This window comes from Syngnathoides biaculeatus, chromosome 6, assembly GCF_019802595.1.
Source record: "Syngnathoides biaculeatus isolate LvHL_M chromosome 6, ASM1980259v1, whole genome shotgun sequence".
Taxonomy (NCBI): domain Eukaryota; kingdom Metazoa; phylum Chordata; class Actinopteri; order Syngnathiformes; family Syngnathidae; genus Syngnathoides; species Syngnathoides biaculeatus.
Window position 1 is genome coordinate 32,307,659 of NC_084645.1, and position 25,655 is coordinate 32,333,313.

Genomic DNA, 25,655 nt, shown 5'->3' on the forward strand with positions numbered 1-25,655 from the left:
ATCACAGATGGGTAGTCCATTAGTGTTTTAATTAACTTACTGCAGCTTGATAATGGAGCACAAATATAACGTCATTTTAGCACCACAAAATGGTTTAAATAGAGGTTATGTCTTTTGTAAGATTTCTTCACCGTGCTAATGTGGAATTTCATCATTAGTCCCTGTCCTACACGGTGTTGGAGCTTCTGCCCAGCAGACTTAAAGTATCACTGAGGGACAAGCCTTTTTGCAAAGCGTCCTCCCAACCGGGATCCGGAGCCTTAAAGCTATCGAAGTCGCAGTGCTCTGCTTCCTGCTGAGACAGCGTGATCTTCCTTAGTTGCATCACTCGGGTAAAACATACCAGATTGTACTTTTTATCGCCCCCACATCCCTAGTATCCGTGGGTTGACCCTGGATATCCAGTAGATGACGTCGCAGCAAAAGATGAAAAAAAAAAAAAAAAAAAGCAAAGCATGAAGTCAACTGCCTTGAGCAAGCCCTCCTTTCAGTTCAGAATAATAAAAAATGTATCTGTATGAAAAACAAACGAATTCTCAGCTTCCCAGAATGGAACGTGTTTGACGACCTTGCCGGTACGACTGCAGATTTTAAATAGGAGGATATGTGGAGGCTAACTGTTTGCATTATTAAAACCCCAACAATTGGATCGATATGTTCACACTTGCGCATCCGCACGGAACATCAGGAGAGTTAAGACGTCCACAAGAAGTGTCCACCACTGCGATGTACTTTTTCTACACACAGCAGCCCTTGACCTCTGATAAAACACCAAACCAGCACACTAGACAAACTTCCATCAATTTTTTGTCTATAGCGCTCGTCCTCACAAGTGTTACGGGCGATCTGGAGCCAATCCTAGTTGAACTTAGGTGAGAGGTGCCGTACACCCTGAACGTATAGATGAGAATTGGCGCCTATGGAAAATTAAGGGCACTGGTGTCAAAGTGAATGCCCAGGGGCCAGACACAGCCCGTCACGCTATTTTTATGTGGCCCCCGAAAGTAAATCATGTGCATCTACATCATGCTTAAATCTGCAACACAAAATAGATTGAAACTAGTCCTTAATATGATAACGATGAGATACTGCAAAAAATGTTTGTGACCCAAAGCCCTTTTAAAATAAATCGAACAATAGTTTAAAAATGTGTTAAGACTTGTGATTTTGAAAATAGTCCATGTTCTATAGCACTTGTCCTCATTAGGGTCACGGCTGTGCTGGTTCTCATCACAACTGGGATTTAGGATGAGAGACTGGCACATATAAAGAAACATTTACAATCACAATCAGACCTACGGACAGCTCATAGTTTTTAATTAACCAACCGTGCATGTTTTTGGAAAGTGGGAGGAAGCCGTACTACGCAGAGAAAAACCCAAACAAGCACTGGGGAAAACTTCACACAGGAAAGTCGAACCTTCAACTGAGATGGATGTGCTTGCTTAACACCAGGGCAACGTGCAGTCCAAAACTATTTATCCATTAATATACAGTATGCAAATCATACAGTGAAGAAAAGAATTATTCGAACTCCCTGCTGTATTGCAAGTTCTCCCACTTGGAAATCATGAAGGGGTCTGAAATTTTCATCAGAGATGCATGTCCACTGTGACAGAGATCATCTAAAAAGAAAACTTCAGAAATCACAATGTATGATTTTTAAAGGATTTATTTATGAAATACAGCTGCAAATAAGTATTTGAACACCTGTCTATCTCTGGAATTCTGACCCTCAAAGACCTGTTAGTCTGCCTTTAAAAGTCCACCTGCACTCCTTTTATTATAAATCCATTTATTGTCCTGAATCAGATGCGCCTGTGTGAGGCCGTTAGCTGGATAAAGACACCTGTCCACCCCATACAATCAGTAAGACTCAAACTTGTAACATGGCCAAGACCAAAGAGCTGTCCAAACACACCAGAGACAAAATTGTACAACTCCACACGGCTAGAAAGGGCTATGGGGAAATTGCCAAGCAGATTGGTGAAAAAAGGTCCACTGTTGGAGCAATCACTAGAAAATGGAAGAAGCGAAACATGACGGTCAATCTCAATCAGAGTGCACACAGCCAGGAAAACCAAGGAGTGGCTCCGTAAGAAGCATATCAAGGTTCTGGCGTGGCCTAGCCATTCTCTAGACCTAAACCCCAAAAAAAAATCTTTGGAGGGAGCTGAAACTCGGTGTGTCTCAGCGACAGCCCAGAAACCTGTCTCATCTAGAGAAAATCTGTGTGGAGGAGTGGGCCAAAATCCCTCCTGTAGTGTGTGCAAACCTGGTGAACAACTGCAGGAAACGTTTTGACCTCTCTAATTGTGAACAAAGGCCACTGTACCAAATATTAACATTGGTTTTCTCAGGTGTTCAAATACTTATTTGCAGCTGTATCACACAAATAAATCGTTAAAAAAAAATCATACATTGTGATTTCTGGATTTTTTTAAAATTATTATCCCTCTCACATTGGACATGCACCTACGATGAAAATTTCAGACCCCTCCATGATTTCTAAGTGGGAGAAGTTGCAATATAGCAGGGCGTTCAAATACTTGTTTTCATTTCATGATGAGTTGATTACACAGTATCCGTTTTCACAGTTATAACTGCCTCCTTTTTTTCCTTTTTGGGGAATTATTTAATGAATCTAACATGCACATTTTTCAAATATAGGAGGAAGCTGGAGTACTGGACAAAAACCCCACACAAGCAAGAGCAGAGATTTGAACACTGTACCTCAGAGCTGTGAAGCAGACATGCTAGCCACCACTTCCACAGTGCTGGCCACCTTTCAAACTTGAAAAACGCCTTAAATGACTGGTCACTCACATCAGTGGATACATCCAGGTACGCCCACTACCACAACCTTACACTTGCAAAATGTCAGCTGCGATCAGCACAGCATCCAGGTCAAGTCCAAGTTAGTAAACCATGACACATTTCTTGTGCAGGGCAGCGAGGATGCTGAGAGCTGCGAGCCCCGTTTTGTCTGTACCAACGACTGACTACACTTGCAAATGCCAGGAAAAAACAAGTAGGTCACTCATGCTCCTCTTAGCCCTCGGTGTCAAAAGCGGACAGTCCTCCAATTCGGCGAACAAACCCACTTGAGAGGCTTCGAGATTCTAATGGAGCGACGTTGGATCCAAAGCGAGAGCGCGCTTGAAAGCGGTGAAGTGAGCCATTAAAAAGCCCCGCTCAGCACGGGGAGAGGTCGTCTGCAGGCGAGGAGGGGGATGACATGTTTCCAGCCCAAATGTGCTGGACGGGGGCGGGAAAAAAAAAAAAAAAGCGCAGGACCCTTCCGATCGGAGCCGTCCCCGGAATCGAGTTAAGGTGAGCGCCTACCTGATGTCGCTCCGCGTCTTGTTGGAAGCGGGAGAGCTCACGGCGGAGCGACACGCACGCGCGCACGCGCACTCACACATACGCCTGCATGCTTCACATAATCAAGCCCCTCCTCATTCATCCACACATGCGGGGATGAGGAAAGAGGAGCACGTATCTTTGGGTCTCGTTATGAAAAAAAAAAAAAAAGCCCGACCGTCACTCAGATGCATTGCGAGACTTCTGGAGGATACAAATGTAGGCAACTTGAGCCACGTGATGCACGCACGCGCCCACGTATGCATGTATTTGCCTCAATGAGTGGGGGGGGGGGGGTGCACCTGCCGTAACTGCGATCATCCAAATGGAAGATGTGACAGCATACAGGAAGTATAACAAGGTCACACTTCTCCAACGCTGACACGAGGAATTTCAAATGTTTTGGAAATTCATTTAAAAAGCACACAAAAAGCTTCGAATCGGGCTAACCAATCGAATATTTGATATATGTGTCAAACCACATCCCGAGTTGAGCATCTCATTGGGTGGATGAGTCTGACTGAAGAAGTTCTATACTGCCCCCTGCCGGAACTCATTTTGAATTGCCCCCCCTCACACTGCCCAGCGAGCTTCATTTAAATTTCCCCATAAGAACTAAAATAATAACATTTATTTTAGAATTACAATTAAATGCAATTACTTTAACATGTTATTTAATTACAAATATTCTGGTTGGAGTCACTGGCTGGGGTACATTCGCCCGATTTTGGTGCAGGCAGCGTGTGTTCAGTAGTTTGCAGGTGTGAAAGTGAGTGTGAATAGTAGTCCGTCTCTATATGTGGCATGCGATTGACCGACGACCAGTTCAAGTTGTAGCCGTCTACCTTTCGCCAAAAGTCTGCTGGGATTGGATCCAGCACCCCTGACTCGGATGAGGGACAAAGAAAATGGATGTGTGGTTATCCAGACGGTCCAGTTGCTCATCTAATTGGCTTTGGACCCAGAGGGTTACGGTTTGAGCGGCTAAACCAGTTGTTATAGGGATGTTTGTGACTGCCGAGGTGCTCATATGCAAGGCAGCATCCCCGACATTCCCAATTTAAGAAGTCCAGCAATATTTGCACGACCCTAACTCTGACCTCTTGTTGCATGCTAACGTGTGTGATCTGGTTCTGTGTGGCGTGGGTGCCTAAATAAACTACATTTTGGAAATAGAAGGAGTAAAAAACAAAAGTTTTAATACATACGTATATAACATGGGCTTCTAAATGCAGTATAACTATGGTTTCTATATATAAATTTAGAATGACCTGAATATCCTAAAATACATCAGATCTTGTGACTAATTTCCGTCGATTGATTGGAAAATACTGGGATTCTCTGGGGACTAAAAGGCTGTACCCTGCCGCTCTGTAAAAATTAGCTGGGATGGGCCCAATAAGGGCATTGTGATTAAAACATTGTAATGCGGTATTGAAAATAAATGGACATCTTTACTCATTTCAAGGCATTGTACTTTATACTGCTATTAGACATTCAGAATCGGCGCTGCGAATTTTTAAAATACAGATCCCGGAACTGAACTTTCTACATTGAGCTTGTTACGTTACAATAGTAAAAAAAAAAAATTCACTTGGTCTCTTGAGCCACACTCCCTTGTATCATCCAATAAGATTGTAGCATGTCCATGTATTGTACGAGCTGCATTATGAAGGCCCAAGTGCAATTTCTCTTTGTTGCTGCTATGGTTCTCATTTCTTCGTTTCTTTTTTTTTTTTTTTTTAAAGTATAAAGCCTTTTAGAGTTTGCAGACCTGAACTCATGGCGTTGTTTATGGTTTAGAGTCCACTTCCATTCACTCGTCATGATACACACATGGAAAGACCTGCTCGATTATGAAAGAGTCAGTATAATAATACGCTGAACATTGGTCAGTGGCAAATGTGATACTGACATCCAAATTTGATGTGAAATACTTTAATTTTACTCTACATACAGTATCTAATGTTGTGTAGGCCTTGTATGGTAGGGTCAACTTGTAGGGTCACCTTGCACAACAGTATTCAGGTTACACGTACGTATGTGTGTACTGTGCTCCTAAAACTGTCACGTCCCATCGGAACGAGAGGTAGGACCCAAATGCAGGAACTCGGAAGACGCAAGGTAGTTCAAGAAGAGACACGTTTATTGTATGCAGAGTTCGGGGATCGAGCAGGCAGTCCGGTGCACGGGGAAACAATGCAGGCAGAAGTGTCAAGGAGTCAGGCTTACAAGGTTGGTCAGAGAACGGACGGAGGTCGGTACACACAGGTTCAGTCAGGAGTACGAGAGTGCTGGAACGGGACATAAAGCTCAACGAACTGGCGGAGGACCAGTCGTCACCGGGTCCTATCTATACAGGGGATGATCAGCCCGCATGAGGAGCAGGTGTGTGCCTCCCAATCACCACAGCCGCACAGCTCACGCTGAAGCGGCAGGATCATGACAAAAACCACTTTTGGGAGAAACCTTTGATACAAATGCTCTGTGTACGTCGCTCCTGTAACTTGGAAAACATTTATGAGGAATTCTCCATTCAAGTGTATGTTTGTGTTATTCTATTGACACCAACATCATTCCATGCTTTACTGCTTTGTTTGGCAGTGACAAGCAAGTTCATCCACTTGAAACACTTTCCCTTGCCAAATACCTTTTTTTTTTTTTTGATGGAATTATCAACCGAGACAAACAAGCTCTCATTAAACAGCGAAAGTGGCCCAAATATCTTTTTCTTAATGAAGCCGTTTCAAGCTTTCTGTTGCTGGGATTTCTGTTTAATGCTTTAGAAAGCAGACTTAAAGTACCCTCTGTATCATTTGGTTTAATATAATCCTTATCTCATCCGCCACAAGAGGGCAAGCACTGTCAAGAGGAGTTTATTGCGTAGAGTGTACAAGCGCAATGATGCTCAACCTTTATTAACCGAAGGCACATACTTTCATTTGTCACATCACCAAACGAAATTTACTCAAAAAGTGCACACGCAGATTCAGTGCCATCTTGCGGAAGATCATTTATATGATCCTCCTGTGACTACATTACTTATTAACAGAGATAAAATATCTGAAGTAAACGACTATAACCACAATCATTTTCAGTAGTATTTTAAGTGAAATGGGATCATTTCTGGCTGCAGATGCGATGATTTTTCTTTCACAGCTCAGTAAGGTGCCACTGCACACTGCTTGGGAGTCACTGAATACAGAGTACACAATATTTTTCATCGCACTAGTTTAAATTCAGTTTCCAATAAATGAATTCAATTTACACTCTGCTGTATTAGTTTCCTTTTAAAAGTATTATTGACAAAAATGAATATAAACCCTCCCATGATGGAAAAATAAATAATTTTTAGGTGAAACTGTAAAGGTGTCAAACTCATTTTTCTCACAGGCCAGATTGTTGTTCTGGTTTCCCTCAGAGGGCCCTTATGACTGTGGAACAAAAATATTTAATTATCACATCATATTTACATCATCAATTTATGAACCAGTTTTGGAATCAGAAATCAAGGGTAATATGTTTTTCAACTATTCACATTTGATAACACAAAAATGCGTGTAATATCTCAACTTTATCATTTATGATATATGACAATTTGAATGTTTGGTATAGATTTTTACAAGAATCATGGAAATTCACACTCTAGATTTGGCTTCACGGGCCACATAAAATCATGTGGCAGGCCGGATCTGGCCCCGGGCCTTGAGTTTGACGCCTGTGCTGTAAAGGGTGAACTGATTCGATGTCATCAATGCTTTAAATTAGTATAGCGCCACCCAAAGGCTGGTTTGGACTACAGAGTTGTATTTTCCTCAAACACATTTCAAAATTATCCCAGTTATTCATCCAGTCATGATTATGAAATTGTAATATTTGGGAAACAAGAACCAATCCAGGAGCTCTGTTGTGCTTTGGGATGTTTCCATGGCAACCGGGGCCCGAGGACAGAGGGAGGATCCAGCCAGAAGAGTGCAGGGGGTGTGTTTTACATTCACTTGCCTGATTTAACTTGTCTGCCTCCCTCAAACAGAACCAGATGTTCTAAACCGCCGTCTGCTTATTTCTCGCTGCACTTTAACCTTTTATCTGGAGGTTTGATCAACCCTGCCCAGGAAAATCTGTAACTTGATAAAACAAGGTAAGGCAATATTTCCATAAAGATTTTCTTTTATTTATTGCATTTTTATTTTATTTTACAGTTATTCTCTTGATTGTACATCCTTTCTAGAATCCTCCAAGCACATCTATGTGGGTAGCAGAGAAAATTTGTGGGTCAATGGAGTGCTCCATCCTACCCATGTCATCATCAGAATTCAGCTTCAAGCTCGGTGACATCATGTTCGGGGAAAAATCGGACAAACACAAAAGAATTTCCCTCTTCCCCAATGTCATCACCCCTGACAACATCCCAGAGTTCTGTATCCCGCCAACCATCCCGTCCCTGCAGGAGGTAAAGAATACGGACCACAACCGAGCTGTCGGTGTTGCCAAAGCGAACCTCAGTGACAAGGTTGAAGTGGTGCAACAAGAGCTCCAGAACCCGCATATTATCCAAGTGGAAAGCGTGGATGAGGGTCCCTACGATGGCTGCAGCGATGAGGAGACGACAAACGCCGATCCTCAAAGCCAGGCTGCCTTGTCCCTTCCCCACTTGGCCAAAGCTCAGACCTGCTACGGCTTCTGCACCTTGCTGGAGAGCCCACACACCAGGAGAAAGGAGTCCCTTTTCCACTCCGATCCCGGTTCCTCACCCCTGCTGCTGCCCAGGAGCCGATCCGCCACCTGCTCTAAAGTCACCTCGCCCTCCTTGTCGTCGCCTTCCTCCTTTAGTCTCAACAGTCTCACATCCAGACTTTCCCCGAGAGGACATAATCTCAACTGGCAGGGGGCTTTGGACAGTGATACCTCCTCTACCGAGTCGTCTCCTTTCAGTTCGCCCCTTCTGACAAGATGCCCCACCAAGTCGTCCCTCTTCAAGGCACTGAGCCACGAACTGCTGCTATCAAAGAACATGAGGAAGGCCATGGTGTCCAGGAATAATTCCCTGTCCACAGATGAAGGCAGCTCCACTGACAACAGTCCCAACGTGATGAGGAGGGCGTCAGAGGGCTTACCTGAGGGCCTCCCCAGCTGTTACAGCCTGGCACCCCCAACAATCTTCCCCGTGGATTTGACCCTGCACAGGGAGCGGGTAATGAAGGAAAAAATTGTGCCGATAGGCAAGGACGGCAACCTGAGACTCTCGGCAGAGTACTGTCCGGACAACCAAAGACTGAAGGTCCGACTGATCAGTGCAGAGGGGCTGTACCCTCTGTCCGTAGACCCCAAGATCATTAACTGCAGTGTCAGCATCTCATTGGCTCCAGGGAAAGTCCAGAAGCAGCGCAGCACCGTCATCCGAAAAAGCCGCAACCCCATCTTCAATGAAGATTTCTTTTTCGACGGCATTTCAGTGGAAGACCTCAATGTGCGCTCCCTTCGCTTCAAGGTGGTCAACAAAATGTCCACCCTCAAAAGAGACTACCTGCTGGGGAGTGGTGATCTGCCTCTCACAACCATTGTCACCTTAAGTCATTAGAACTTCCGAGGTTGTTATTAAGGTATTATTTATTTTCTGTGGTTTTTTTTTTTTTTGTGATAATATTTTTTAATGAATAAATCAAGGGTATCCTAACTTGGTTTCAATGTTGTTTCTTGACAAGCCTCGTTAAATAGGCAAACACTACAAATGACGAGTAGTACAATTTCAGTTTAAGAGGTCAAATGTCAACAGTCAATAAAAAGAATGAGCCAACAAAGATGAAAATTTCCCTAAATATAACTTTGAAAACATAATGAAACGTCTGCTTTCATGCTAAGCTGTGCAAAAATGGCCCTTGTGAGAAAACAATCATCTCATGTTTCTTCCTCAGCCAGTTGTTTTCAGCCTGATTGAAAATATAACCAGAAACCAGTAACCTTTGAGGAGAGGTTGTTTTTTCTTCTTCCCCCCAATGCTTATGCATTTTTGCTTTAACACGGTAAACAAATGGCGCTTTACATGCATATTCTCCTGTCTATAATAACGACAATAAGGACAATTTAGCAACCCGAATAAGAAAAATGTTGCACGACACATGAATTGCATTCGAACAATTAGTGCAGCTATTATCTGTTAGATTTCACAAACTAGAATTCCAGCATGAAATATGGTCGACGCCAGAGTAATGCAATGAAGGAAATACACGACACGCGATACCTTATTTTTGAACAAGTGAGCAGAGCCACAGAGCCCAATGTACACTACAAAATGTATCATGCAGCGAGCAGAAATAAAGTGCAGGCTTAGACGCCGCCATTGTAGCTGCCGGTTAATGTTTAACAGGTTCCCCGCAAGGCTCGGAAATGCTGTGATAGAGAACTGACATCACTTGTTAATGACACAGCATAATGTGATTATTGCATGTAAAAATCCATTGCTGTTTAAACTGTGTAAAAAAAAATAATAATAATTGAAAGATTATAATAAACCACACGTTGTAATACAAATATTTCATTGCACGTTTGATACTTTGGATTACGCATTTGAGAAAAGGCCAAATATATAGTAAGTCGTCATGATCCATTTTCAGTCTGAGGCAATCATTCATGCAGCCATAAAGAGATGCAACCCGGCCTCAGCCATTATGATGGAAATAAGGGCTTGTGTTTCTGGAGACATGGCCTGATAAAGCTTTAGAATACTCCATTAGATATGAGAAGCATGTCACTGACAAAAGGAAAGGAAATAGAGCCCATACAAACCGAGAGAAAGCATTGCTCAACAATAGCTCTTTGCACAGGATGTTTTCAGGTCCTGTGTGGAGCCAGATCCTGTTGGGAGACTTTTGTGCTCAGTGTTGACTCAGCTGTGAAATACCTGTAATAAACATCAATTACCTGTAATTCACCTTGCTGCTCGACCACTGATAGCATCTGAGGGATTTCCTGATTTTGCCGAGTTACACTTTGAAACGAAGGAAACGCGTCGGCGACAGCTGCATTGGGACCAAGAGCGAGGCTGCTACCGCTCGCAGCTTGCTGTCAATAATAAAAGTCAAAGCAATGAGTTGCAAACTACCTTTAAGTCTCAATTACATTAGTTAGGCAAAGAATGTACCGTAATTTCCGGCCTACAGAGTGCACCTGATTATGAGCCTCACCCAGTACAATGCATGCATAAACCGGACCTGTGTAAAAGCCGCAAGTGCCTACGTTGAAACCCACATTGAAACACGAGATATTTACAAAGAAAGACGGTACGCAGAAAGAGTTTTCAAAGTTTTAATACCTTAGCTTAGCTTAACTTAGCAACAACACGGTACCACTAACAGGGCCGGTTAAAAAACAAAACAAAACATACCTAAATCATTAAGACCCGGCAGTCACACAGCAGTAACACGCTAGAGCGGTGCTAACGCTAGTGTGGTGCTAACACTAGCCCGGGACTAATGCTTGCGTGGCGCTAACACTTGCACAGCGCTAACGCTTGCGTGGCGCTAACAGGGCCGGTTAATAAGCAACATACCGGAAAAGCCATATTATTATTATTCCACATATTCCATTTGTCTCACTCTTACCTTTACCGCTCGAGTGCCCCCTTGTGGCCGTTAGAAAAAATGCACAAATTAGCCGCATCACCGCATAAGCCACAGGGTTGAAAGCATGTGAAAAAAGTCGTGGTTTATGGGCCGGAAATTACGGTATTCCATATTGAAAATATACAGACGGGCCAAATTATAAGGCAGACTTACACAATCTATCATCCATCTTCTACGCATTATTCTGTTCAGTGTCACAAAGTAATAGGAAATTACCAAAGTTAAACAAAGGCGACGGCGTCATTTTCCTGAATGAGTCGGCAATTGATCGTCACTCAGTCAAGCTGCAAAATTTAATGAGATCCAGATGTATTAGAGCTGTGTCACAATTTCTACCTTAACTTAACTTTGTATTCATTGTTGTGGTTGTAGTTTTCAGTACTGTAGAAAATATTTATTGTACATTAAATTTAGACCTATATGCAGAAAACCTTTAACCCACCAAATACCATCAGCCCAATCCTCCCAAGTTAAGTGAAAAAAAATTTGCAACGATACACGCTCTTCCTGGATGGCGCAACCCAAAAATGTGGCCACTCTCCGTCAAAACTGGGCTCGCGCAGATTCTGTCGTCAAATTCAGCACATTTTCTCTTCCGCACTTCAGCGTCTCCACCGCCTTGGAAGGGTGACTCATCATATTGCACTTGAGATTTGACAAAATACGCCGCCACACATAAGACACCTCCAGAAATCTGTCAAATGTTCAGACCGCTGAAAGTTGTTTTTTTTTTTTCCTCACTGAATAAAGGTGCTATTGACCTGAACATTTCTGCCCACACTTACATTAACCATTTCTTTGTCTACTTTATTTCAGCTACCATGCACAGTGGTTTAATTTGTATGATGTGAAAATTGTCCATCTACATGTACTAATTATCATTTATGGATATATTTCTCTCTTGGATTAATTCAAGTATTTCCCATAATCCACTAGAGGTCCACCAGGATCCTGCAACAGACTGTTTGACCAAATTAAGGTCATGTAAATTTTGGGATATTTAATATAATACACGGCGGGTTTACAAGAACTGTTTATATGATGTAAAAAAAAACATAGTAACATTCAGGCATAAACACCCAAGTGCGTATTACATAGTTAGTATCAAACGGGCAACGTGTGTCCCTTAATCCTGATCGTGAGAAGTGATATTCTTTTATCTTCAGGAAACATCGGTGCGTCATAAATGTAAATGCACAAAAGGGGAAGTGCACTGGGTTACTAGTGAGTGTCTGAGTACTGTTGCTTGGCTACCTTCGGTTACTTGGATGCCTTTGCCATCGCTAATGCATATTTACAAAGTAATTAGCAAGGGAAAAAAAAAAAGAAAACAACTACATTTAGGAAATTTTATGGATGTGTTTTGAAATGTCAGACTTAATTTGTGCCAAATCTCTGGTGGCTAGAAAACAGTGCGATAATGTTTTCACGCTGAGATGAAAAAACTTGGCTCCTCCCCTCAAAAAATGTCACGTCCACTTTCCAATGTAAACAATTGCGGTCACACTGGCTCACTTATCGGGGCTCGTGTTTGACCAGGTTCTCTAAACACATCACTTAAAACTTCGATGTGAACACGTAGAACCGATTAAATCAGTTCAATCTCGTTCTCAAGGGAAGCTGTTTGACATTTGGGTCGATAAGAGCTCGAGAACCACGTTACCATGATGTCACTGGGGCGCCAATGTTGAGTGATCAAGTAGTGACCGTCACTGGATGCACAACAGCTCATCAATGCCATCGACGGAAATTCTGAATACATACAGAAAAGTGCTGCATATTTTGACCTAATTAGGAGGGGACACAATATTCCGTGACGTGATTGTGCTGTGAGTTGTTTTAGGGCTGTGAGATCTTTTTTTTTTTTTTTTTTTTTTTTTTATTGCTCCCGCTTCTAAATGGCAAACATGTTCCACTTTGGCGATCAGCACAAGCAAAGTAAACAACCACACGATACAATATTAGAAGTGCGTCACAAGTCAGATCTCTGGAAACGAAACTATGTACGAATGAGATATTAACATCATCAACATCTTTCTTAGAACTTCAATTTCAGTTAAATGTTTTTTTTAAAACGGTATTGACGTCAGACTCACTCTTGAGATAAAGCAGCAAATAAATGCATGCATGCATGTCTAAATATTTTGTCGATAAGTTGAAATATTCCATTTGAACAAACATCCTTCCATTTTCTTTGACGCTTATCCTCACGAGGGTCGCGGGGAGTGCTGGAGCCTATCCCAGCTGTCAACGGGCTGAACTGGTTGTCATTGCAGGGCACATAGAGATAAATAGACACACAATCACTACGGACAATCTAGAGTGTCCAATTAATGTCGCATGTTTTTGGGATGTGGGATGAAACCGGAGTGCCCGGAGAAAACCCACACAGGCACGGGGAGAACATGCAAACTTCACACAGGCGGGGCCAGGATCGAACCCGGGTCCTCAGAACTTTGAGGCCAACACTTTACTAGCTGCTCCACCGTGCCGCCTCCATTTGAACAAACAATAAATATATTTTTTTATTTCACATTTGTTACAGACATTTTACTGAAAAATTTGCATTTTAACCGATCACTGCACTTAGCAACAGAAGAAAAGGGATTTTAGCACCTTGCTCAAGGACACCGCAGTAGTGGGTCTAAACCGGGGTAACCAGCGGTAACCAGGGACACTGTTCTTAACCACTCAGGCACTACTTGGCCACCAAGATGGAAAACAAATGAACACATAACAAAACAAAAATGCTACAAAGAAACAAATCCCACAATTCCTTCCATCCCTCCATCCATTTTTTTTTTTTTTTGTACTGCTTTTCCTGCTCGGGTTCATGAAGATATGGAGACTATGGTAGGAAACTTTGGGTGAAAGCCAGACTGTACACGGCACATGAGAGACAAACAATCGAGTGATTGTTCACATTCACACCCATCACTGAGTGGTGCGACCACCCCCCCCCACCCACCCCCGGTGAAAGACTTTATCGGCAGAGTTCTGCTCAATTCTATTGCAGTGCATCAGCCCTTTTGACAACTGAAGGTGATCTGAGTTCATCATGGCAGCACGATTTCAATACTGCAGTTTCAAGGTCACTTGAGAAGTTTTAAAGTAAACATTTACTGGAACTTACTGGAGTCTTGAGGACATTCAACACAATTGTATTATCTGTACACCTGCCTTGCAGAGCCCCACCCGCTCGTTCCCCTCAGGCACTCCGTTGAGCTGAGTCAAAGCGCGATCTGTTTGGTGCGTAACGACCACGCGTGGGTGGACCCGGACCTCCTCTCATTTAATCACTCGCTCGTGCAAACAAAAGTTGTGACGCTTGAACTCTTGCAAGTCTGGTTTTGGAGTTCATCAGAAGAACCAATGATCGGCGCGACCGTGACGGTCGTTCATTGGGTTTCAACATCACGTCAAAGTGTGGCCTAATAATAACTCATCAGGAGCCCGTCTGTGTTTTTCCTTCATCCCAATTGCCTGGCAACAAGGCCCATGTGCAAGGGGGGAACAGGAGGTTGAGGGTGGGAGGGGGGGTTGGAACCATGGAGATCCTGCCTTTCATGTCTGAGATGCTTTTATTTGACTCGTACGCTGATCCAGGGTGCTCATGTCTGGGTAATTCAAGTGTTAATACCACTTCCTGTCCTACGCCAGCTGTCAGTACTGTAAATCCCGCAAGCACTTTTTAACTGTAGTACTTTTACTTAACCATACACATAACATACTTTAACTTACCACGTACTGTTCCAAACTCAAGAACATTAACAAGAAGCTTTGTGTCTCGTAACTATCTGTTCGCTGAAGGAAGTCAATATTGGATTTACAATTGTGTAAGTTTTGCCATAAATGTTCTCAATAAAATATTTTATAACACTAATGTCCATGTAAATACATTTTTGTTACATAAACATCTGTCAAATACCTTTTATGCCCCTGAAAGGAAAAATGTGAAAACAAACAGTTGTAACAAAACAACTATCCATCCATCAATTTTCTTCACCACTGATCCTCACGAGGGTGACGGGGAGTGCCGGAGGCTATCCCAGCAGTCAACGGGCAGGAGTCGGGGTACACCCTGAACTGGTTGCTGGCTGGGTTCAATCACGGACCCGCCTGTGTGGAGTTTGCATGTTCTCCCTGTGCCCGGGCGGGTTTTCTCCAGGCACTCCGGTTTCCTCCCACATCCCCAAAACATGCAACATTAATTGGACACTCTAAATTGCCCCCAGGTGTGATTGTGAGTGCGGCTGTTTGTCTCTATGTGCCCTGCAATTGGCTCCAGCATGCAACCCTCGTGAGAATAAGCGGCTAAGAAATGGATGGATCGTTCCTAATGCTAAAAAAGGAAGATTTGCCATACCTTCGGGATTATTCATTTTTTACTACTCAAAACTGTAACATGTAAAACAGACTTGACAAAAAAGATCCCGAGCCTTTGGCCATGGTTTTCAGGGAGGGCAAACATGGAAACTACACGATGCTTTTGGTTTAGCAGGCTTGTGTAGAGGATATTGCATGCACCGTTTTGACCCCTCTGACACTGAGCAATTTTTACCTCAGGAAAGACAGCGCAGTGAAGCATTAAACGCGGGCTTAAATCCTGGCGTGCACGTTCAAACTAGCACGAGGCTCGATTTGCACAGCTGTCAGAGGTCGAGACCACAGCTGTGTTGCATCTAATGAGGGAGGAACTGTCTTCTTTCAAAGAATGAATCACTCTTCATGTCGTGGTGTTACATTGCAGGTGTCTCATGGCATATGACAATCCAAATATCTACATTGAATGTCACTGACACAAGTAATAAAAAGATCTGTACTTTGACATCAAATATAAACATCCATCCATCCATCCATTTTCTTAGCAGCGTATCCTCACAAGGGTTGCAGGGAGTGCTGGAGCGTATCCCATCTATCAACGGCCAGTAGGCGGGGTACAAACTGAACTGGTTGCCAGCTAATTGCAGGGCACATGAAGACAAACAGCCGGACTCACAATCACAACTACGGGCAATTCAGAGTGTCCAATTAATGTTGCATGTTTTTGGGATGTGGCAGGTAACCGGAGTGCCCGGAGAAAACCCACGCAGGCACGGGGAGACCATGCAAACTCCCACAGGCAGGGTCGGGATCGAACCCGGGTCCTCAAAATCTGTGAGGCCAAAGCTTTCTAGCTGCTTCACCGTGCCGCAACAATATTTTTGCATTTTTTTTTATGTTACAGACCAAACCATCCATCCATTATCCAAGCCACTTATCCTCACAAGGGTCACGGGAGAGCTGGAGCCTAACCCAACCAGCCTCAGAAGAAAAGCGGACTAAACCCTGAACTGGTCGTCATTCAGTCACAGGGCAGATGTCAACACCATCACTGAAGCGGGAATCGATCCCACGCTGCCCGCAGCAAAGTCAGGCATGTGTACCACTACACTATTAGCGACTCAACACAGATATCATCATATCAAATTTTCCAAGGAGCCAAATTAATGTCTTATTCCTGACTTAATATGCATGCTGTCAATAATCAATAACTAAAAACCACTTTGTATGTTTCACTGACAAAATGTGAAGGACAGACATGGCTGGAAAATTTCCATGGATGCAGAATTTATATTTTTGGGAAGGGTGGCCAGTTTGAATTACTGTATAGTAGTTGAAAAAAGTTTGGAATAGTTGGGCTTGCTGTTAACTCTAACCTGACCTTTGGAGGTGGACTTAATTTGTCTTTCCATCAACTTTTGAATACATGTTAAAATGTTCAACATCTCAGTGCTGTTTTGCAGAAATTGCAGTTCTCTAACAAGGAACTGAACGGCATAATTCAGAACAGGGGATTGAGCCATGAATTCACCCAAATTAGCCATCCATCGGTAAAGCGGTGCCGTTATTTTGTCAGGTGTCTTTCAGGGTCCCCTTCAGCTCGGGTCCCTGGGTTGCCTGCGCTGTTCTACAGTCTCTACAGCCGCATGGGGATCACTCAACCCTGTGGCTCAAAGCCGCATCATCTGTGGCCGTCATGGCAGTGAAACACTTACGTAACGCTACACACTCCACTGGAGTCGGACCTTTTTCGACGACAGACTTCCGGTGTGCATTCGTCTTCTCCATCTTTTGCGTTTGTGAATTCACGGCCATCTATAACTTTACACTTCAGAGCCGCTGTTTTGTCGCATCGATGCAGCTGTTGAATTACTGATTGAAACTTGTAAGTGTAGCAGCAGGAAATCTCGGGATCATGCAGCGAGTTGAAAAGGCCGCACAGCTGAGATGTCAGCAGGACGCCTGTCAGTCACCATGTGACATTGCAAATGTTGGTAAATGTCTTTGTTGCATCACTCGGCAAGGACGCATGTTCAGATGTTCATACGGATCTATGGCTGCATAAACCTGTGATTCTCTCGACAAGTTTTGCATGTTAATTCATCGACTGCAAACTTGCCCGACCATCACCGAGCCAAGGACGATATTTTCCATTTAAAAAATCTCACAGCACACCACAAACCAAAAGTTACAAAAAGAATACAATAAAGCCTCAGTTCTCGAACGTCCCCGTTTTCGAACAAATATTTCCAGATTTTTTTGCTTCTGTTTTCGAACGAAAATCAGTATTCGAACGCCACCACAAAACCCGGAAATAACATCTTGCGCGCGCCGCAAGCAGCTGACCCACCTATGACACGTTTTGTTATTATTGTCTATTCGAACGGCCCCCGAAAAAACCCCGGAAATAACATTGCACGCGGGGGCAAGCAGTTCGCTCACCCAGGACACGTTTTGTTATTGTCAATTCGAACACACCCTGAAAAAAAAAACCTGGAAATGACATTACTCGCGCAAGCGCAACCAGCGGAATTTTGTTATTCTGTATAACGCAGCCTCTGTACACAGACGTGTCCCAGTAGTGACTGCTGTTTTTCTTCTTATCGAGGACTACCGTATTAACCCCAATCATGGCTCCAAAGAAGGCAAGTTGCTTGTTTAAAGTTATTCTGCACTTTTGTTAATAAAAAGTTTACAAGGCTGTGTGCCGATTTTCTACAGATACGGCAATGCACTCCCAGCCTAGTGTACTCTACTACTAAAGCATACATTTTAAGCAAAATTAAATGTTTCTTAAATTATTTTATTATATAAAGTATTTAAACTATACATGTATTTCTACTATAGAGTTTATTATCAGGAAAAGCCAAACAAAATGCTTTAAAAAGCCAAACTTTTTAGGCTTGGAACGCATTATTTATTTTTTCATTCATTGTAATGGGAAACATCGATTTGGTTTTCAAACAAATCACTTCTCAAACCGTTTTCTGGAACGGATTGTGGTTGAGAACTGAGGCATCACTGCACTATGTTGACCGAAATGATGGTAACCACATCACAAATCTCTCCAAAAATTACTTACTGTCGTAAGTGTTGGATTATGACCCGGTTTAGATGAACAGAAAGCTGTTATTCTGTTGTATGAATGGCTCATGGAAAAACTTAATTCTACATTCCACCATCTGGTGAAAGTGTATTTCCATAATTGTTCTGTCACTAGCTGTCTCTTTGCTCGCAGCCAACACGATACTTTGTTTTAAATAAATACTGTAACTATATTCAGATCAATTCAGTACCATTGGATAATTTCTCATGGCGCAGCCGCTAATGCAGGGATGTCAAATTAATTTTTGTAGCGGGCCAAACAGTACTTACAGTTCCCCTCAAAACCATAAAAATCTTTAACCGGCTCATCATATTTACACGTGGAATTCATGAACCCTGTTTTCGGAGCAGAACTGAAGGGTAATGGGTTCTTCAGCTATTGTTGATGCTCGGTAACACAAAAATGCTTGCAATATTGCAATGTTATCATTTATGATCTGACAATTTGAAATCTTGGTAAAGATTTAAAAAAAAAAAAAAATCATGGAAGTTGATACACATGATTTGCCTTCATGGGCCACACAAGATCATGCGGCGCTCCAGATCCCCCGGGCCGTGAGTTTGACACCTGTGCCGTACGGCATCCTGGATGTGAATCCCCACTCGAATATTCTATTACTACTGCTGAGACTTGTAAGAACACTCCTAACTACGACCAAACACGAGACACGAAGGTGCTGTCGTAGGAGGTTCTGTGAAACTTATGTCACAACGGGGATCGTGTGCCGCGGAGAGGTCTAGCTGTCTGCTCGGGCAGGTTTGAACACCACACGATATCTGATATGCGCCAATCTCGGTAATTGCCTGTAAATGTAATCTCCCGCACGCAGCGGGCTTCATGTGCACGGCAAGTCCGTTTTAATGTTGACTCAGAGGCCTGCCCTTTGCCGGACGCGTTCAATATGGATGTGAAGTCGTACTCACATTAATGACAACAACTTTATGGAGAGGAACGCACACTTTATGGAGAAAACAAAATACTTCAAAATGCACATGACAGATGCATTTCAATAAAGGTTGAATTTAAATGTATCTTTCTATCTATTGAGCAGATGGTCTTTTTTTTGGGTTGCTGCACCGCTCCCACCCATTCACTCAGGCTCACATACCTCACAGTCAGAGTTTCCATGTCCGGTTTGGAGAAAATCAAGTGCACTGCCTCAGGCTCGGCCCCCACTTCACATGCTTTAAGAAGGGGGGAAAAAAAGAAAAAAATGGAAATGATCTGCATCTTTGCCACATTAATGCAGGCTTGCATACTCCTGGAAAGACTCCATTGAAGGTCCGGAAAGCATTGTGTCAAGTATTGGGCCCAGAATAGTTTCCAAGAACATGGCAGAGGATGGTTGTTACGTTTCAGTCACTGTAATTCAAGAATGAATGGAGAATTTTGTCGATTGGATCCAACAGATTAAAAGGCACTCATACAGCACCAGTCACTCACATTTGAAAAATGTACAGGTGTGGTCCACCAGTCATGCCCGCAGATATAAAGTTGCGGGTGTGATTCGGGATGGAATCTCAAGACCTTAAATAACTTACTGAGTTTGTTATACTCGAGTATGTACAGTAGTTGTTACCTAATACGATAATCCTACTTTATTGACACTGCACAGACCGAGACAGACATTTTTAAAGACGTCAATAGACATTCAATTTCAAAATTAAATATTCATATAATCAAATCATTTTATTTCACCGTGATGTATTGTTATAATCCCGCGTAATTTACGGCGCTATCCATTGTCAATCAATTGATAAATTGATAAAAAAGTCAAAGTAAATCACAATGTCATACTTGTTATAGTTAAATACTGAATCATTACCTGTGTTATATCGCAGAAATGTTTTCAGTGTAACTGAATTTCCTTTGACGTGGCTCATGACGATGATGACTTTCGACGTAAATGCGCTCGCAGTACGTGAAGCAGCTCTGAACAGGCACTTTTGGCATCACTTCTGAACATGCGTCGTACGGTTAACTTGCATTTCCTGTTTCCGGGCGAATACTGATTGTTTTGGAGCAGGCTTGTTTTGTTACCAACGTTTATGAAATAAACACGTAAATTAATGTCAAGACTACACAAAATAAACGACGTCTTTCAATATCTATTTTTTCTACTCGTAACACATTTTATGTGCATGATTTTTCGTGCTTGACTGTGGAGATTTGTGAGCGCGATGGTGCGGAAGCCTGTCAAATGTGAGTGACTGCAGCACAATTTATGTAGGTACTGTACAGTTGATAATGAAAAAGATCTGCAACATACAGAAGTTCCCTCTTTACAAAAGAATTGTGCAGAGTTTTTGTCTTTAGGTGTTACAGAAATCACTTGAAAAGACCGTGACAATAATAGACGACAGATCTTTTCATGTGAAGTAAGCTGACTGGCAATCAACTCCAGCACCAACATATTTGCTGTTGTACTTCTATTGTTTTAATGTCTTTTGTCACTGAATGACATTTAGAATATTGAAATGTTATTTGAATTTGTCTGTAAATCACAGAAAGTAGAGTTTTATCTTTATGTACTTTTCTTCTTAACTAAATATGTGTCAAAATCTGAACTAACTGGACATAAACTACTTTCTCAGAAATATTAATTGTAAAGACATTTTATAAGGAGTAAGCCGGAAATGGGTCACCTAAAGCTACTTCTGTTTCCTGTTTAATTCACTTAATGACATTTATCTTCTGTTTGTTCAAGTTCAATTATTTGAAAATAATCCCCCCCAAAAAAATTCCTTGTTTTTCATGCTTACGTTGAGTGATTAGAAAGTTTCCTGTAAACAAACAATGGTCGTATACTCGATTTTTGTCCGTATTGGCTTACTTTTGAAATGATTTTAAATGGCAGACAGGAGGGGAATAAAACAAATGACACTTGGTGTGGTGCTGCCACCTGCTGGTGAATGTGTTTTTTCTAACTCCGTTTGAATTGATTGAATTAATCTGAGAAAACAAAGTGGAACAAATTTTTGAAGGATCATATTCTTGGTAACTCTAAAGACTTGAATTATTCAGAGCTAATGCACACAAAAGAGCCGTGTGATGACACACGCCTTCACCTTGGATCTATGAGCTATATTAAGGCGTGCGCCTCGCATACCTACTGTAGTTTGATAAGGGCCGGTGTAATTACACACGAGTGTTTCCTCATTGAAGATGAAGTACGTTCTCCTCATGGTGCACGCAACCATTCACGGAGACGAGGCTCACGCATGTTCGGAAACACACTGCGAGACCCTTTCTCTCGCTCTGCTATTTTTAGTCGACGCCAATGCCTTCAGGCAAATATCACATGAATATGGATAGCGTGCTTGGCTGTACGCGAAGCTTTGCGGCAAAACAGCAATGATTCAGACAGACAAGCAGCAAATATTCGATGTGTTCAATAACTACTCAACCGCCGCATGGATAGCTTAACAGCTTTCCTGTTGTTGTTTTAGCCTGCTGTAATGTTTCCATCCATCTCCCAAGCATTTTGGTTTTCTTATTGGAAGAGCTTGTAACAATATAGATCAGCAACGCACAATCATGCTGCAATAGGAATGTTGAGACCAGTTCCTAAATACTTGGATAAATGAGAAGCTATTTTCAATTCACAGTAAAAGCACATTGTATTCACATTATTTGCCATTATTTTTCTCCATTATTCTTCTTCTTCTTATTGTGTAGTGACTTAGTTCTAAATGATAAAGCGCACTCATGCATATATTTAATGTTACATCAATTTGCGCTGGCATTAGGCTAGTATGCGATTTAATAATCTGGTTGAGCCACATAGCAAGGTAGTTTGTCGTATTGAAGAATGTAACTACTGAAGACAGTTGTTTAAAGAACATGGGTTCACAATTGTGTCCAGGTTAGGTGCACGGCAGTGGCGATTTATAATCCTCTTAGTTTTATGTGCTTTGTCACCATTGGCATTTATACCTACTTACAAAACCCCTTTTTAAATTTTTTTTTTTTTTTTGCGTAATGGCATCAATTGTTCATTGATTGTCACTGTTTCTGACAAGGATCGGTTCCTGTTCCACACGGATAGCACCAGTTCACTGTAATGCCTCCATCCATCCATTTTCTTTGCCGCTTATCCTCACGAGGGTGCTGGAGCCCATCCCAGCTGTCAACAGGCAGGAGGCGGAATACACCCTGAACTGGTTGCTATCGAGACAAACAGCCGCACTCACAATCACACCTTGGGGCAATTTGGAGTGTCCAAATAACGTTGCATGTTTTTGGGATGTGGGGGGAAACCGGAGTGCCCGGAGAAAACCCACACAGGCACAGGGAGAACATGCAAACTCCACACAGGCGGGGCCGGGATCGAACCAGGGTCCTCAGAACTGTGAGGCCAACGTTTTACCAGCTCCTCCACTGTGCCGCCAATGTAATACTTAATATTACATAATTAATAATTCATAACTTAATCAAATAATAATTAATAATACAGTGATATCAGTCAAGTCCAGGAAAATTGTTCAATGATCCGTCTACATGTGTTACTGCGCCGTTTGTGTTCAAATATCTGATCTTTAAGGGTTTATCCTGGCTTTGTTAGGTTTAGAGCCACCACGTAGTGGTTCTAACTGAAATTATTGCTCACAACACAAGGCAAAAAAAAAAAAAAAGAGGCAAGAATAGTAAACTGCATATCTTAAAGGGGAAATCCAGCGGTCTGCATTAACAAAGTATCCAACAGATCATGTAATACTCTATCTTGACAACGTGATGTTAATTCCTCTCTTATTTAATAGTGTTTTGGGAAGATTTTTATCGACAATTACGAATTTTCAGGGGCGCTGCCATTTTCGCAAGTCACATGTCCTACGTGGGCGGATGTGACGTGTACCGTGCCACAACAAAGGCTCGATTACATGGGACACCATTTATGCCCAGTGCTGATTACTCCGATTTATCATCATCTGATGAAGAAATCGCAGTATCGGCTAATCGGGAAGACGGAGGAATACTTCCATACAGAGCAGCTCAACGGAGCTCAGCTCACGGCTCCGCTGCTTGGCGGCATTATTTACAGCCACAGGTTCAAATCTGTATGGAAGTATTCATCCGTCTTCCCGATCAACCGAGCGACCAAGCCGCTCACGGCTGTGTATGGAAGTATTCCTCCATTTTTCCGATCAATCGAGCGGTGGAGAGCGTTTGGAACGGCACGTAAACATGTCACATACGCCCACGTAGGTCATGTGACTCGGGAAAATGGCAGCCCCCCTGAAAATTTGTATTTGTCGATAAAAACCTTCTCAAAACACTATTAAACGAGAGAGGATTTAACATAGCATTGTCAAGATAGAGTACATATTACATGATCTAGTGGATACAGTCTTCATGGAAACCACTGGATTTCCACTTCAAAATATATATCGACAGTAATAATGTCAAATAATATAAAAACTGTACATAATCTGTATTTTATTTTTTGTAAATACTATTGTTAAACACAAATTGAGCATTTAAAGTTGGATACTGTTAGAGATGACCATATAATTAAGGAATAATGTTTTCTCCTTGACCCCCGTGACATTTTTCTTTTTCCAAACCCTGAATAAAATATTCTGAGACTTTACATGAACTTGCATTAGGCCAAAACGGTACCGTGGCTCCTCTCCATCACCCTCATGCCAGTTAGCTCTCTATGTAGCCCACTCTCCTTGACCTCAGCATACTTTTCAAGACAATACTTTTCAAAGGCTGTACATTGTTATTCCTTTAAATAGGCCAATTTAGGCTCGGCGCGCATGTATCTTGCGAGACAGGTTTATTTTGGTGATGCTCAATTTTTCTCAAGTCTCCTTGGCTGCCAGGAAACATCCTTGAGAAGGAGGCCACAAGACGCCTGTACTTTTCTATACAGGTGGGTGGGTGGGGGGTGGGGTGGAGAATTTCCTTGTTTTTTTTCGTCTTCTTCTTTTTATAGTCATTGCAAGTCTTGCAATGTCCAGCAGGGAGAGCCCCGACTCTATTCAACAAGCGTTACAATTAACACATCACATCCAATTGTTTGTGTAATTTACATTTCAAAAGAGAATGTAACAACGTGAAGTAACTAATCCTTGTGCAGTTCTGCTTTACCACGTACCCGACTGAAGTGTGTCTCAATCAGCCAAAACAATGCAATCGAAATAGCTACCGTGGTTCTGTAATACCAGCCTTTCAACTTCAGCCATCTGGGATAATCGTCTTCATCTTCCTCATTCTCACTCTGAAAAAGAGAAACAGGACAGAAAATGAATTAAAGATTCACACAGAATGTTAAAAAATCAACATCAAATACGAGAGAACATTCTGTACAAACAGAGAGAAGAGCTTCAGCCCTTAGGTACAGAAGCTCACAGAAGCTTCTTAAAATGAGTTTTAATGTTAAAATGTATACTTTGTGAATTTCTTGTTAGAGAAGGTGGGTGTGGAGGTTTGCACGTCTGCTCGCTAAATTTCTGAGGTTGTGACCTCGAATCTCAGGTCAGGCCTTTCTGTGTGGCATTTGCATGTTTTACCCATGATTGTGTGGGTTTTATCAGGAAAGGTTAACCAACATCCTCCCAAAAATCCCGTCACTATTTTTTAATACAGAAGCACAAATGAGTTTACAGTAGCTCTATTGTGACGTTGTGCACACCACAGGTAATATAGCCAAAAATGACGGCAGAATTAGGTCTACATTTTGCACAGTTTCTCAACATGAAATTAGCATGTACATTTGTAGCAGAAATCTGTTACACAAGCACAGGAATTCTAGTTTAGTTTTCACTTACTTTAAAACAGGTGACATTATTTTAATACCATCAAGTCCTACATTTATTAAATTTTTTTAATCTCCTTTGACTGATTTTTGTTTTCTTTGAACCAAGTTGCACTTTTGTTTTTTATTTCATGGATGATAGAGCGCACCGGTTAATAACCTGCGCCCACTCTGTGCAGCGGGTTTTCCATACGCTAGTTGCTCTGGACGACACACCGTGGATATACAGTATCCCGGACATACTTGTAAATTTTTAAATTAGATATTCTCAGAGAAAGACTTTGTACATGTTTATTTACATACCTTGTTTCCAAACAGTGACTGCAATATGGCAATAAAATGGCTCATACATAACAGGAAAGCCATTTATTTTTATTCCCTCACTCAAAACCACTAAAGTCATCGTCCTCAGCATCGGAGGTGAAGAGCCTATGAAAGTCTCTCACAGAACATTTCAGTCTCTTTATCACTCTCAATG

The 25,655-nt window shown here is 42.2% G+C and overlaps 2 protein-coding genes and 1 long non-coding RNA gene across 6 annotated transcripts in view; 1 reads left to right on the forward strand and 2 right to left on the reverse strand.

The window, feature by feature from the left end:
- The window catches only part of tln2b (talin 2b), a 95,303-nt gene extending 91,802 nt beyond the window's left edge, over positions 1-3,501 (reverse strand). The window contains exon 1 of one of the 4 annotated variants that reach the window (XM_061822857.1): positions 3,346-3,501. The gene's annotated coding sequence lies outside the window, so the exon portion shown is untranslated. Of the gene's footprint in view, positions 1-2,733; positions 3,255-3,345 lie in introns of those variants that run through there. The other 3 variants (XM_061822858.1, XM_061822856.1, XM_061822855.1) reach the window with 3 other exon arrangements.
- On the forward strand, positions 3,199-9,059 carry c2cd4a (C2 calcium dependent domain containing 4A). Its single transcript, XM_061822867.1, has 3 exons — positions 3,199-3,333; positions 7,397-7,504; positions 7,595-9,059. Exon 3 carries the CDS (start codon positions 7,613-7,615, stop codon positions 8,942-8,944), a length of 1,332 nt encoding a protein of 443 aa, XP_061678851.1. The 5' UTR covers positions 3,199-3,333; positions 7,397-7,504; positions 7,595-7,612; the 3' UTR covers positions 8,945-9,059.
- A 649-nt stretch (positions 9,060-9,708) lies between these two features.
- LOC133502262 (uncharacterized) lies at positions 9,709-11,831 on the reverse strand. Its single transcript, XR_009795418.1, has 3 exons — positions 11,202-11,831; positions 10,285-10,425; positions 9,709-10,218 (listed from the first exon to the last, which is right to left on the reverse strand). It is a non-coding gene; the product is annotated as an uncharacterized LOC133502262 (long non-coding RNA).
- Positions 11,832-25,655: the final 13,824 nt, after the last annotated feature.